This window comes from Rhinoraja longicauda, chromosome 5 (assembly GCF_053455715.1).
Source record: "Rhinoraja longicauda isolate Sanriku21f chromosome 5, sRhiLon1.1, whole genome shotgun sequence".
Lineage (NCBI taxonomy): Eukaryota > Metazoa > Chordata > Chondrichthyes > Rajiformes > Arhynchobatidae > Rhinoraja > Rhinoraja longicauda.
The window spans coordinates 43,748,377-43,761,977 of NC_135957.1; the positions used below are offsets into that span (position 1 = coordinate 43,748,377).

At 41.0% G+C, this 13,601-nt stretch overlaps 1 protein-coding gene across 14 annotated transcripts in view; it reads right to left on the bottom strand.

Annotated features, from left to right (window-relative positions):
• Window positions 1-13,601, bottom strand: part of dtnba (dystrobrevin, beta a) — a 335,231-nt gene that overhangs the window by 170,716 nt on the left and 150,914 nt on the right. For all 14 annotated transcript variants that reach the window (XM_078399376.1, XM_078399375.1, XM_078399378.1 and 11 more), the window contains one exon: window positions 5,548-5,702. In XM_078399376.1, the coding sequence (XP_078255502.1) occupies window positions 5,548-5,702 (155 nt within the window). The remainder of the gene's footprint in view (window positions 1-5,547; window positions 5,703-13,601) is intronic.

A 13,601-nucleotide genomic window follows, 5' to 3' on the forward strand; every position in this document is an offset into this window, starting at 1 on the left:
CCCAGAGAATCCAGTACAAAATCCTCCTCATGACCTACAAAGCCCTCCATAACCTGGCCCCATCCTACCTGACTGACCTCCTCCACAGACACACTCCAACCCGTACCCTCCGCTCTGCTGCTGCTAACCTCCTGTCCCCCGTCCCCCCGTCCCCCATCCTGACCAAACTCAGATCCTGGGGGGACAGGGCTTTCTCCATCGCTGTTCCCACACTCTGGAACTCACTACCCCAAACCGTCAGAGACTCCTCCTCACTCACCTCATTCAAAACATCACTGAAGTCTCACCTGTTCAGCACTGCCTTCAATCACTGACCGTCACCTCACCTTCTTTTTCCTTTTCTGTTCGTTTACTTATTTATCTATTTCTTTTCTTTTCTATGTTTTAGTAAACCCTGTAAAGCGTCTTTGAGTGTTTAGAAAAGCGCTATATAAATGTAATGCATTATTATTATTATAAAAGCAACCATTTAATATCAAAACAAAGAACTGTAGATGCTGGTCAAGACACAAATGTGTAGGAGTAACTCAGCAGGTCAGGCAGCATCTCTGGAGAACATGGACAGCGCCGGAGACCCGGGTTCGATCCTGACTACGGGTGCTGTCTGTACGGAGTTTGTACGTTCTCCCCGTGACCTGCGTGGGTTTACTCCAAGATCTTCAGTTTCCTCCCACACTCAAAAGACGTACAGGTTTGTGGATTAATTGGCTTGGTAAAATGTAAAAATTGTCCTTCGTGAGTATAGGATAGTGTTAATGTGCGGGGATCGCTGGTCGGCGGGGACCTGATGGGCTGAAAGGACCCGTTTCCGCGCAGTATCTCTAAGCTAAGACAGTGACATTTAAAGAAGCATCTCGTGGGGCTTTCACAGAGAAATCTGTCCAAAATTTTCCATCAGATAGATGTTCATTCTTGACTTATCATCACCAAATGCAAAATTGTACGCAATAGGAAAAGTCAACCTGATTTTTATTTAATCCCTGACTATATATTATGGCCTGAATGCATGCAAATTTACTTTGTCCTCATAAATAGCCGGTGATATGACAATTACAGTATGAATACCCGTACCCAGTATTTTTTTCTAGACAAAAAGGTGGCAATATATACCTTTAATGAACAAACGTGTCAAGTGGCTGGGAAGAAAAATAATGAACTGTGTTCCAACCAAAAGTGCCATCAGACACAGCCTCCTATTTGACCAGATTGCTATCCCATTTATCTTTCATGTTCACAGATTTCATTTGTTGGAGTGAAATTTAACATTAGGACAGCACCTTGAATTAATATGTTTAAAAATATATATATAGGAAGCACACTTTGCAATCCCAAAAGGGCTTTGAGCCAGGGCTCACAGCAGGAATGGTGACCAGATGCTTGGTCAAAGAAGCGACCTTGAAGGAGAGGAGTAAAGTGGTGGTAATGGAAATGCAAATGTGATCGGAGTGGATGCCCATGCCTTGATAACCAAAATATGAGAGTCATTGGAGGAACTCAGGGTGACAAATTAACCTGGAAATTTTCACATTTCCCCTTTTCAAGAAGCAAAGAATGATAACAGACAAAAAAAATAATGTAAGAACCTGTGATTGTGATTATGTGCAGTCCACGAGGACGCAGGTAACACTGCCCTCTTGTGGAAATACCAGAACCTGGCAAATGCTTTGTCTTAATATTCATTTCTGTTATGCAGGATTATTTCATTAAACAGTGAAAATCAGATTTACACAATGCAAGCAAAATAATGTTAATATATACTTTTTAATGTTAAACGTAATATAGCGTTTACATACATATATGTACCAAGCTACCACCTTAACACACTGCAGAAAGACACTTCAGGTGACAAGGGTAAATATGGGGGTCATTTCCAATAACTGAAAGACATGCATACACTGTGGGACAGAGAAATATACTCGCAATGTTGACAACATGTGCACTTGCTGTAACTGGCAGGAAGGCACATCTTGCTGCCAATCTGGGATGTGATGCCTTTCACATGTTGATCCTAAAACAGAGTTCGGCACGACTCCATTGGCCACACTGGAACCTCTGGATCAATAGCCCATGGATTCAAGATTGTTCAAAAGCACCAGTTATCACATTATGTAGACTTTACAACCATAAAAATTGCATTGATATAATTCTTAAAGGTTTTTTTTCTCTGGAGATGCCAGAATGATGGGTCATGGGCTCAGGTAAAAAGAATTGCGTTTGATCTGAAATGAGACGAAATTTCTTCAAAAGAGGTTGTGAATCTTTGTAATCTTCTAGCCCGTAGGGTTGCGAATACTTAGTTAATGAGCACATTCATTTCAGTGATTGCTTTATGGACAATTTATACAGTGGATTTGAGAGGAAAGTCATATGACAGTTCCACCATTCCGGGAATTAACAATTTTAAAAGCCTTGCAAAAGTTACAGGCTAATATGTAAACTGAGTTAATTTACAGTTCATTTCTGGAGATTTGAATCAGATATTTCAAGATATGTTATTATCTTAAACATAACCATTGGTAAAATGTCATAGGTTCAGAGAATTTCTTCGAAGCATTCTTGCTTCAGTCATCAAGTTATCCCAAGATTGGATAGATTGACCGTGCTTTATCAGGCCTGTCTGGACTTTTGAAAGGTAATGTAATGTTTTAAGTATCAAAACGCCATAAGAAAGCAAGTATTAAGCAAACTTTATTTTGAATAAACTGACAGCCAGTTAAACACTCAATAACTGTCCCTTCAGAAGGTAAAACATTTCTGTTTGAGTTTAGCTGAGGTAAAGAGGAACCCTACTGCTGATTCATGTGAGGAAATTCTCACGATGAAGATAATTTAGAAACCTGCCTTGCAGCTGGGCAAATATTTCTATCAATGAACTGAAACACTCAGTCTCATTATTTACAGCTTATGGAAACATTTGGCAATGGTTTATGCCATCCAATTGAAAGCCGAACGCTGGATTTAGTATCTTGGCCGGGAATTTTAATTTGGTTCTGCCAACCAAATGTTTTTCACATAGATGTTCTTTAGAAACCACGTTCTCAAGAGAAGTGCCCAAAAAATGGATGCACCAAAAGTATGAAATCCATTGCTGCTAATTTATTGCTGGCAAACTGGACACCGTGGCTGTAGTAAACAAATTCAGATCTGAGCAGCTCAAATTGCTGGATAAATCTTTCACTGGAAACAATTTGCCCCACTCACGTCCAAGAATATATTTACTTCCACTTTCTTCAATTACATATGCTAATCTTTTGATTTCCTTTACATGGAGCTGAATACTTTATTGTCACATATGACAAGTCGCAGCAAACTTCTTTACTTGCATACCCAAGATATGCAAATAGTCGCCACATAAACAGCGATGACAAAGTTACAAAGTACCCCCGCCAGCTCCTCCTTTGTTCTCCCCCTCCTCAAACGGTTCCCCGATGCTGGGTCCTCCAATGTTCATTGTTCTTCCCCCCTCCTTCACGGCGGTTCCCCTACGCCAGGTCCTCCATTGTTCTAACCTCTATCCCCCTCACGGTGGTTTATAAATAGTCTCTGTGTCACAATGCAGATGAATGTGCTGTAAACTAATCAACACAGACAAACATGATTAAAAACACAGTTTAATTGTTCATCAGCTTTACACTCAGGAGGCCAAAAATCAACTAACGCACCATCCATTCCCCCCACAAATGTTGCCTGACCTGCTGAGTAAATCCAGCATTTTGTGTTTCTCTCAAGATTCCAGATTCTTGTGCCTACAACCTGTCCTGCCGTTAAAATATCCAGACAATTATAGAACTCTCAGTCCTAAAACATGATCAGCCGTCAATGCAACATGAACATTCTTCATTTACAGCGTCCTCCATAATGTTTGGGACAAAGACCCATTACCTCTGTACTCCGCAATTTGAGATTTGTAATAGAAAAAAATCACATGTGGTTAAAGTGCACATTGTCAGATTTTAATAAAAGCCATTTTTATACATTTTGGTTTCACTATGTAGAAATTACAGCTGTGTTTATACATAGTCCCCCCATTTCAGGGCATCATAATGTTTGGGACACATGGCTTCACAGGTGTTTGCAATTGCTCAGGTGTGTTTAATTGCTTCCTTCATGCAGGTACAAGAAAGCTCACAGCACCCAGTCTTTCTCCAGTCTTTCATCACCTTTGGAAACTTTTGTTGCTGTTTATAAACATGAGGACCAAAGTTGTGCCAATGAAAGTCAAAGAAGCCAATATGAGACTGAGAAACAGGAATATAACTGTTAGAGACATCAGCCAAACCTTAGGCTTACCAAAATCAACTGTTTGGAACATCATTAAAAAGAGAGCACTGGTGAGCTTACTAATCACAAAGGGACTGGCAGGCCAAGGAAGACCTCCACAGCTGATGACAGAAGAATTCTCTCTATAACAAAGAAAAATCCCCAAACACCTGTCCGACAGATCAGAAATACTCTTCAGGAGTCTGGTGTGGATTTGTCAATGACCACTGTCCACAGAAGACCATGAACAGAAATACAGAGGCTACACTGCAAGATGCAAACACTGGTTAGCCGCAAAAATAGGATGGCCAGGTTACAATTTGCCAAGAAGTACTTTAAAGGGCAATCACAGTTCTGGAAAAAAAGGTCTTGTGGACAGATGGGATGAAGATTCACATATCAGAGTGATGGCAAGAGCAAAGTATGGAGGAGAGAAGGAACTGCCCAAGATCAAAAGCATACCACCTCATCTGTGAAACACGGTAGTGGGGGTGTTGTGGCCTGAGCATGTATGGCTGCTGAAGGTACTGGCTCACATCTTCATTGATGATACAACTGCTGATGGTTATAGCATAATGAATTCTGAAGTGTATAGACACATCCTATCTGCTCAAGTTCAAACAAATGCCTCAAAACTCTTTGGCCGGCGGTTCAATCTGCAGCAAGACAATGATCTCAAACATACTGCTAAAGCAACAAAGGAGTTTATCAAAGTAAAAAATGGTAAATTATTGAGTGGTCAAGTCAATCACCCGATCTGGACCCAATTGAGCATTCCTTTTATATGCTGAAGAGAAAGCTGAAGGGGACTAGCCCCCATAAGCTAAAGATGGCTGTAATACAGGCCTGGCAGAGCATCACCAGAGAAGACAACCAGCAACTGGTGATGTCTATGAATCGTAGACTTCAAGCAGTCATTGTATGCAAAGGATATGCAACAAAATACTAAACATGATTACTTTCATTTACATGACATTGCCGTGTCCCGGTGCCCCGAAATGGGGGGACTATGAATAAACACTGCTGTAATTTCTACATGGTGAAACCAAAATGTATAAAGATGGCCTTTATTAAAATCTGACAATGTGCACTTTAACCACATGATTTTTTTTTAAATTACAAATCTCAAATTGTGGAGTACAGAGGCAAATAAATAAATGATGGGTCTTTGTCCCCAAGGATTATGGAGGGCTTTGTTCGATGCACCATATACACTACAAGCACTGGACAATGCTGTTGATAATGAGCAGATATAAAATTGGGGCTACGTTGCTCAATACATCTCACCTGTTGTGGGAAGCAGGTCCGTACAGCATGTTCTGTGTAGCCAAAAGATGGGCCCTCAAATACAGCGGTGGGCAACTTCAAAACCTCTCGCAGGAATTGGTCGAACTTCATGTACATCATTATTCCATTGGAGTCAGATATTTGTGAGAAAGTATCTGTAAACATGGAATAATATGTTATAAAGAGATTAGTTGGTAAAGATATATTTTTTAAACTGAATAGAATCTGATTATGGAAATACTGGTGCAGATCTTTGTTGAACATTTGCAAACCAAGGCAAAATGCCAAGAAGCAGGAACAGACTTGGCGAGTGGGTCCATGTCTCAATTCATTGTCAACATTTTTAATTGATCAGAAAAACAATCAGCAGTCCAAGCATCACATTGCCAATTCCTGCATACATCCAGTTAACGAGCAACACCAACGAGCAACACCCAAGGATATTCCAGTCAACTTCTAGCCTGCAGGTTATCAAAACCGCAGCAATTACGAAGCCACAGACCAAGCAATAAAAACTGAGATTCACCATGCCACTACTGAACAACTCAGGTTACCATGTTATCTCAATTATTTCCGCGTCACTCCCAATTAATTTCTAATCCATGGCACAAGAAAAACATCCTTTCTGGGATAAGCCCAGTGACAACCTACTGGCTCTTGTGCTAATAAATGCCTTGTGAAAACCCAGATACTTAATATTAAATTGCTGCTGCTGATCCATCCACTACTTGGGCTGGTTTTCTTTTAAATCCACAACTATTTACAAAATCAAACAGCTTCCCTGCATCCAGCTTTTGAAACAATTGTTTACTTTCTTCCCAATGACAGATTATTGGTAAAGATCCATTGATGTCATTCAAAAAGGGGGCACTAATCCTTTGTCTTTTCCCAGAGTTAGAAGGGTGGTGAAGCAGGGATTTGGCTGATTTGCCTTCATCAGTCAAGGTCGATTACAGGAATTGGGATGTCACATTGCAGCTGTACAAGACACTAGTACGGTCACATTTGGACTACTGGGTACAGTTCTGGTTGCCCTACTAAAGGAAGGATGTCATTAAACTAAGAATGGTACAAAAAGATTTACAAGAATGTTACTGGATTTGGAGGGTTTAATTTAGAAGGAAAGGCTGGATAGGCTAGGAGTCTTCTCTGGAAGGCGAAGAACTGACACGAGATGCATTGGTAGGGTGGATGGCCAGTCTTCTCCCCCAGGTACTAGAGTCTGAAACAAGAGGGTGTAGGTTTAAGGTGAGAGAGGAAAGATTTGGAGATCCAAGGGGCAACTTTCACACAAAGGGTGGTGAGGAAATGGTAGAGGTGGGTACAATTACAAGAGCTGAACGATATTTGGACAGGTACATGCAGAGGAAAGGTTTGGATGGGTCTGGGTAAGATAAGTAAGCAAGCAAGAGGGTAACGCAATTTGGTCAACATGGGTGAGTTGAGCCGAACAGCCTGCTTCAATGCTTGGGAGCTCTGTGACTCAATTAATCTATCTGTAATTATTATTAAACTGCTGACTAGATTTTTTTTAATGCAATTTCAATTAACTTCTGAAACTAATTACAGAGAAATGGCAAAAAAAAATTATGTTATCCTCTGGTTAATTACCCAAATTAAAAATAACAGTCAGCATTTAGGTGGCACATACTCCAGCAAATCCTTTGAAGGGACAAATTAGGGAGGCCTGTAAAAGTTTACATGCCCAACTTTTCTGCTCGACAGCATTGGAAGTTAAAGGCATGAACTGAATCAGCTTAGGCTTGGAAGACATAGTGCAAGAAAAGAGAAAGCCAACATTTCAGTCATTCTAGTTAATGTACATGACTGATATTTCATTCATTTCACCTTTTTTTAAACAATAATATCCTTAATAAACGTGCAAACACTCTTGTTAATTAGAAATAATTAGCAGGCAGATGCCTCTAAAATTCTGCACAATGCGAGGCGGGAGATGATGAGCCTGCTTTTCAGGACTCTGGTCGAGCTGCGGATTCAGTATTCAGCAACCCCACACCACAGTAATATTTGCAGAGATATGCAGCAACACTGACATCTGACGAGCTCACGTTTCATACTGTCTCGTCACCCATCACCCTTTTCTTCAAAGGCCTCCAACATCTGGTAAAGTTAAGTGCCAAAGTTGACAATGAGAGGTCCACAGATACAGTGTGCACTTCTCACAGGTCATGAGTGAGCACCTGTGTCTTACAATTGGCAGCAGAGTCTGGCTTATTCTCTGCTGCCACTTAAAGTGGCTCTTCAGCGATATGTTGACGCTTGTGACTGACATATCTTATTCTGAAGACATCTTAGTCTGAAGAAAGGTCTCGACCCAAAACGTCACCCATTCCTTCTCTCCAGAGATGCTGCCTGTCCCGCTGAGTTACTCCAGCATTTTGTATCTATCTTTGGTGTAAGCCAGCTTCTGCAGTTCCTTCCTACACATATCTTAATCAAATGCTGTTGGTAGCACAATTGAAATTAATTTCACAAAACAAACCTTTTTTTTGAGGCACTGAATCATTTAAAGTTAATGGTTTCGGTTCAACTGTAAAAATGACTGAACAGGGTGTAGTAAATGCAGAAGAACAGGAAATGGGAGTAAAAAATGATTTTCCAGCTCCTTGAATTCTCTTCCTAGTTTGCAGAGGAGGAGCACACAAGGAATCAAGAACTACAGAAGCTGACAGGAACTTGTGTTTCAGCCCATCATCTCCCTGCTCATTCAGGGTTAGAAAAGTACAAGCTAATTCTGCAGCAGAGCTGCTAATAATCCAAATCCTTCTTGTGAAATCTCAGAGCAATTTTGTTGTAATTGACATTTGTTTAATAAAAAGCACATTTTTCTGAAAAGAACATAGGTACAGCACAGTGGCGTAGCGGAAGAAGTGCTGCCTTACAGTGTCATAGGCCAAGTTCGATCTTGACTACGGGTGCTGTCTGTACGGAATTTGTATGTTCTCCCTGTGAGTGTGTAGGATTTCTATGGGTGTACTGGTTTCCTCCCATACTCCAAACTAGATAGAGCTCTTAAGGATAGCGGAGTCAGGGGGTATGGGGAGAAGACAGGAACGGGGTACTGATTGAGAATAATCAGCATGATCACATTGAATGGTGGTGCTGGCTCGAAGGGCCGAATGGCCTACTCCTGCACCTATTGTCTATTGTCTATTGTTTGGAGGTTAATTGGCTTTGGTAAAAACTGTAAATTGTTGCTAGTGTGTGGGATAATTGTTAGTGTCAGGGGTGATCGCTGGTCGACGCGGACCTTGTGGGCTGAAGGGGCTATTATGGCGCTGTATGTCCAAAGTCTAACATTTGCACATAAATGTATGCAACTAAGTTTTGCTGTAAAGTTCCATCCTTCTGTTATTGTGAATGAAAAATCAATTGTAGATCCCATCTATAAAGGAGGTATATAAACACCAGCGAAGAATGTAATGCCCACTTCTGTCGCTGATTTCATCCAGAAAGCCTGTTTCAACAACCTTACTCCTGGACTCCTGAAAAACCAGGATAATACATTAGCATTGCACAAGGATCATGTTCTGATTGCTGATGAAACAAATGTCACCAACAGTGACTGTAAGTACTTCACAGATGCAGTACCACAGAGAAGCCACTGAAGAGTAAGCAAACAAGACCATGGGGGCCTCGAAAAACTGATTATACAGTGGTGCTGGAATTGATAACAAGACTAAATCAAATACAGTCTATCACAAATACCAAACTTTTCACTGTTCACATTGTTCAATTGTTAACCAATAAGTCAGTGAACAAAAGTTCAGAAATAAATTAATTGAAATGCTAACAACATGCTAATTAGTAAATGAATTGAAATGCTAACAACTATTGCGTGGACTTGGAAGATCATAAGATCATGATTAATTGGAGCAAAATTAGGCCATTCGGCCCATCAAGTATATTCCGCCATTCAATCATGGCTGATCTATCTCTCCCTCCTAACCCCATTCTCCTGCCTTCTCCCCATAACCTGGCAGCAAAACATGGTGCTTCTTGAATGCGGGCTCAGTAGATTATTTCTGTATACTTGCTAATCAGGATCAGGGGTATGATAATACTCTATTGGACTGTTTGTAAGAAAAAAGAATGTCTCCATGTGCTAGCATGTTGTACTTGTGACAATAAAAGCAATGGACCATTGACAAGGATGAACTCATTCTGTTTCTTCAATTATCCCAATGTAAAATTTGTGGTTGAACGCTAAACCAGGGTCATCACCTGTTCAAAAAGAAATCTGGCAAATAATCTTGATATATTAGGGCTTAAAATTTTTCGTTATATTGCAACAGGGGAATTGTATTATCAATTTGTGATGAGTGCTGCCATCTCCTGTCATAACTTTTGCAGACAAATGAGAGGACACTTGGTTTAACCAGGACACTCCTATTTTCGGGATCTTCCTGGTTCCCCACTCAGAGGCAGAGACCGCCAAAGGTTAATGGCAAGCTGGTCGTCCTGCTAGCCAGCCTACTTGAGGAGCAGTGCTTCAAGTGACTCAAATAACACATGGCTAAGATGTGGCTAAGGAATTTCTTTCGTCATAGGGCGTTGAATCTGTGGAATTCATTGAAACATAGAAAATAGGTGCAGGAGTAGGCCATTCAGACTTCGAGCCAGCACCACCATTCAATATGATTCAAAATCAGTATCCCGTTCCTGCTTTCTCCCCATATCCCCATTGCCACAGAAGGCTGTCGAGGCCAAGTCAATAGATATTTTTAAGGCAGGGACAGATGTATTCTTGATTCGTACGGGTGTCAGGGGTTATGGGGAGAAGGCAGGAGAATGGGGTTAGGAGGGAGAGATAGATCAGCCATGATTGAATGGCGAAGTAAACTTGACGAGCCAAATGGCCTAATTCTGCTCATACCACATGAACCTGTTTGAGAAACTGTATCTGGAGATTGTCTGTGGGAACCAAGCCATGTGTGGTTGAGGAGGTCAGTGGGATCCGTGGCCGGATCAAGTTTGCGATGGATATCAAATATATTGGGTGCCAGCACGTGACATAATTCAAAGAGAAAGCCTTTACATAAAAATCACCATTGAGAGTTAAATCACTGAAAATTATGATATGCATCGGAAGTTCCAGGAGTAACAACCTAAACTTTCACAAAAGCAGTGGGTAAATACTGCACAGTGGATTAGATAATGATGAATTATTGAAATTGCTGAGGGGGAGGGGGAGAAATTCACCATCATTATGGCGGACAATTGAGGGAATAATCATTTGTCGAGAGCCAATACACTGCATGTCACGACAGCAAAGCTGGTTAAAAACAAGCATCGGCATTATGCTCCACAATGGAGAGTGGGAACTGTAATAGGGTGGGAGGTTGCTGACGCATAATGGAAATTGCCGGATAATGGAGAACTCTCAAATTTTCATCCCACACACAGTATGCAAATAAAGTAAGAATACAAATAAATTTAATTTAATCATTTTGGGGGTTTCATAATTAGTTTATATTAGGTAGAAGGAGATTGATGTTAGTCACATTGAAACAAAGTGTTACACAAGACTGATAGGTTAAGCACAGGGTGAATAATTGAGTGGGGCATAATCAGTGTGCAGATAATGCATGTGAAAATTTTTTTTTTTTTTTAAAAAGCTAATCTTAAAAGGTGCGGCAAAATTTGATACTTTCCATAATGCTGCGTGGATTAAGGGGTATTAGCTTTATGGAGAGTTCATAAGGTCATAAGACTTGGAGCAGAATTAGGCCATTCGACCCATCGAGTCTACTCTGTCATTTACTCTCAACCCCATTCTTCTACCTCCTCCCCTTAACTTTTAACGCCCTCACTAATCAAGAACCTGTCAAACTCGGCTTTAAAAATACCCAAAGACTTGGCCTCCGCAGCCATTCCACAGATTCACCACCCTCTGGCTAAAGAAATTCCTCCACATCTCCTTAAAGGGACATTCTTTTATTCTGAGGTTGTGCCCACTGGTCCAATGCTCTCCAACAAACGGAAGCATCCTCTCCACATCCACTCTATCCAACCCTTTCACTATTCGGTAAGTTTCAATGAGATCATCCTTCTAAACTCCAGTGAGTACAGGCTTCAAGAACTCATCACATGTTAGCCCAATCATCCTTGGGATTATTCTCGTAAACCTCCTTTGGCCCCTTTCCAATGCCAGCACATCTCTCATCAGATATGGGGCCAAACGCTCGCAATACAAACTTGGATTGTTTTTTTCTGACAGGGTGAAACTCGGTGACCATGGGGATGAGCTGCAAACAAGATGATCTTATTAATGAACAAATGGGAGCAGTTAAAGAGTGAGGACATAGATAAAATAATGCACAGTAGGAAGTCAGGCAGGTCATATCTTCCACTTCCAGTAAAATAAAACAAACAAAAAAAAACCAAATTAAACTAAAATCACAGGATGACTATAAGAAAATAACTGCAGATGCTGGTACAAATCAAAGGTATTTATTCACAAAATGCTGGAGTAACTCAGCAGGTCAGGCAGCATCTCAGGAGAGAAGGAATGCTTCCTGTCTCCACCTATATCCTTCCTTTGTCCCGCCCCCCTGACATCAGTCTGAAGAAGGGTCTCGACCCGAAACATCACCCATTCCTTCTCTCCCAAGATGTTGCCTGACCTGCTGAGTTACTCCAGCATTTTGTGAACCGAAGGATGACTGATACAGGCAGAGAAATGAGTCAAAAACAGGTCGAATTCAATATTTAATCCATAATACTGCAACGTGCCAAACAGAAGATACGGTCCTAAGTGGGATGGTGAATTAAAATGGCAGGCAACAGGAAGGTCATGGTCACCCCTGCAGACTGAATGTAGATGCTCCAAAACATAATCACCCAATCTGCATTTAGTATCTCCAATGTAAAGGGAATCACATGATGAGCACCAAATGAAGAGCAATAGATTGGAAACAAAGTATTGGTATTAGTATTGGTTCATTATTGTCATGTGTACCAAGATCTAGTGGGAAAACTTTGTTTGCATGTTATCCAGTCAAATCATACCATATCCGAGTACATCCAAGCCACAGCCAAGTACGACAGGTAGTAAAATCAAGGAAGAGAAAAACACCAGAATACACAATATAATGTTCCAGCATTATAGCATTACAATTACAGATAAAGTGCGGCTAAAATAAACTGTAATGTCTGCAATAAGGTTGGGAGATTGGGACTACACTTCAGCTAATGAGACACCATTCAGTAGTCTGATAACAGCAGGACAGTTGTTCTTGAATCTGGTTGTGTGAGCTTTCAAGCTTTTATATCTTCTGCTTGACAGGAGAGTGGAGAAGAGGGAATGACCGGGGTGAAAATAGTCCTTGATTATGTTGGCTATTTTCCCAAAACATTATGTGTTTCCCAAGCCAGTGTGAATTGTGGATAGAGTCAGTGGGAGAATAGTCTGTGTGATGGACTGTACTAGATCCGCAACCTTCTGCATTTTCTTGTGTTGTCTTGAGCAAAGTGGTTGCCAAATGAAGCTGATGATTAGATGCTTTCTACAGATGCTATCTGCAGAAGTTGGCAAGAGCCAATCAGGACATGCTGAACTTCCTTTGTTTTCTGGGGAAGTAGAAAGGTTGATGTGCATATTTGGTCATAGCTTCACTGTGGTTGGATAAATTGTTGATGATATTTACACTGAGGAACTAAAAGCTCTCAACCATCTCTCCATCATGCTGATTGGGGTGTGTACACCAATTCATTTCCTGAAGTAACTAACTAGCTCCTGCTGACATTAAGGTAGTTATTGGCACTATGTTAATAAGCCCTCTATCTCCTTCCTGTACTCTGTCTTGTCTGAAGAAGGGTCTCGACTCGAAACATCACCCATTCCTTCTCTCCAGAGATGCTGCCTGAGTTACTCCAGCATTTTGAGTCTATCTTCCGTTTAAACCACCATCTGCAGTTCCTTCCTACATACTCTGTTTTGTGATTGTTTGAGATCCGGCCCACTAAGTTGCTGTCATCTGCAAACTTGTAAATGGATTTAGAGTAGAATTTGGCTGCAGTCATGAGTATAT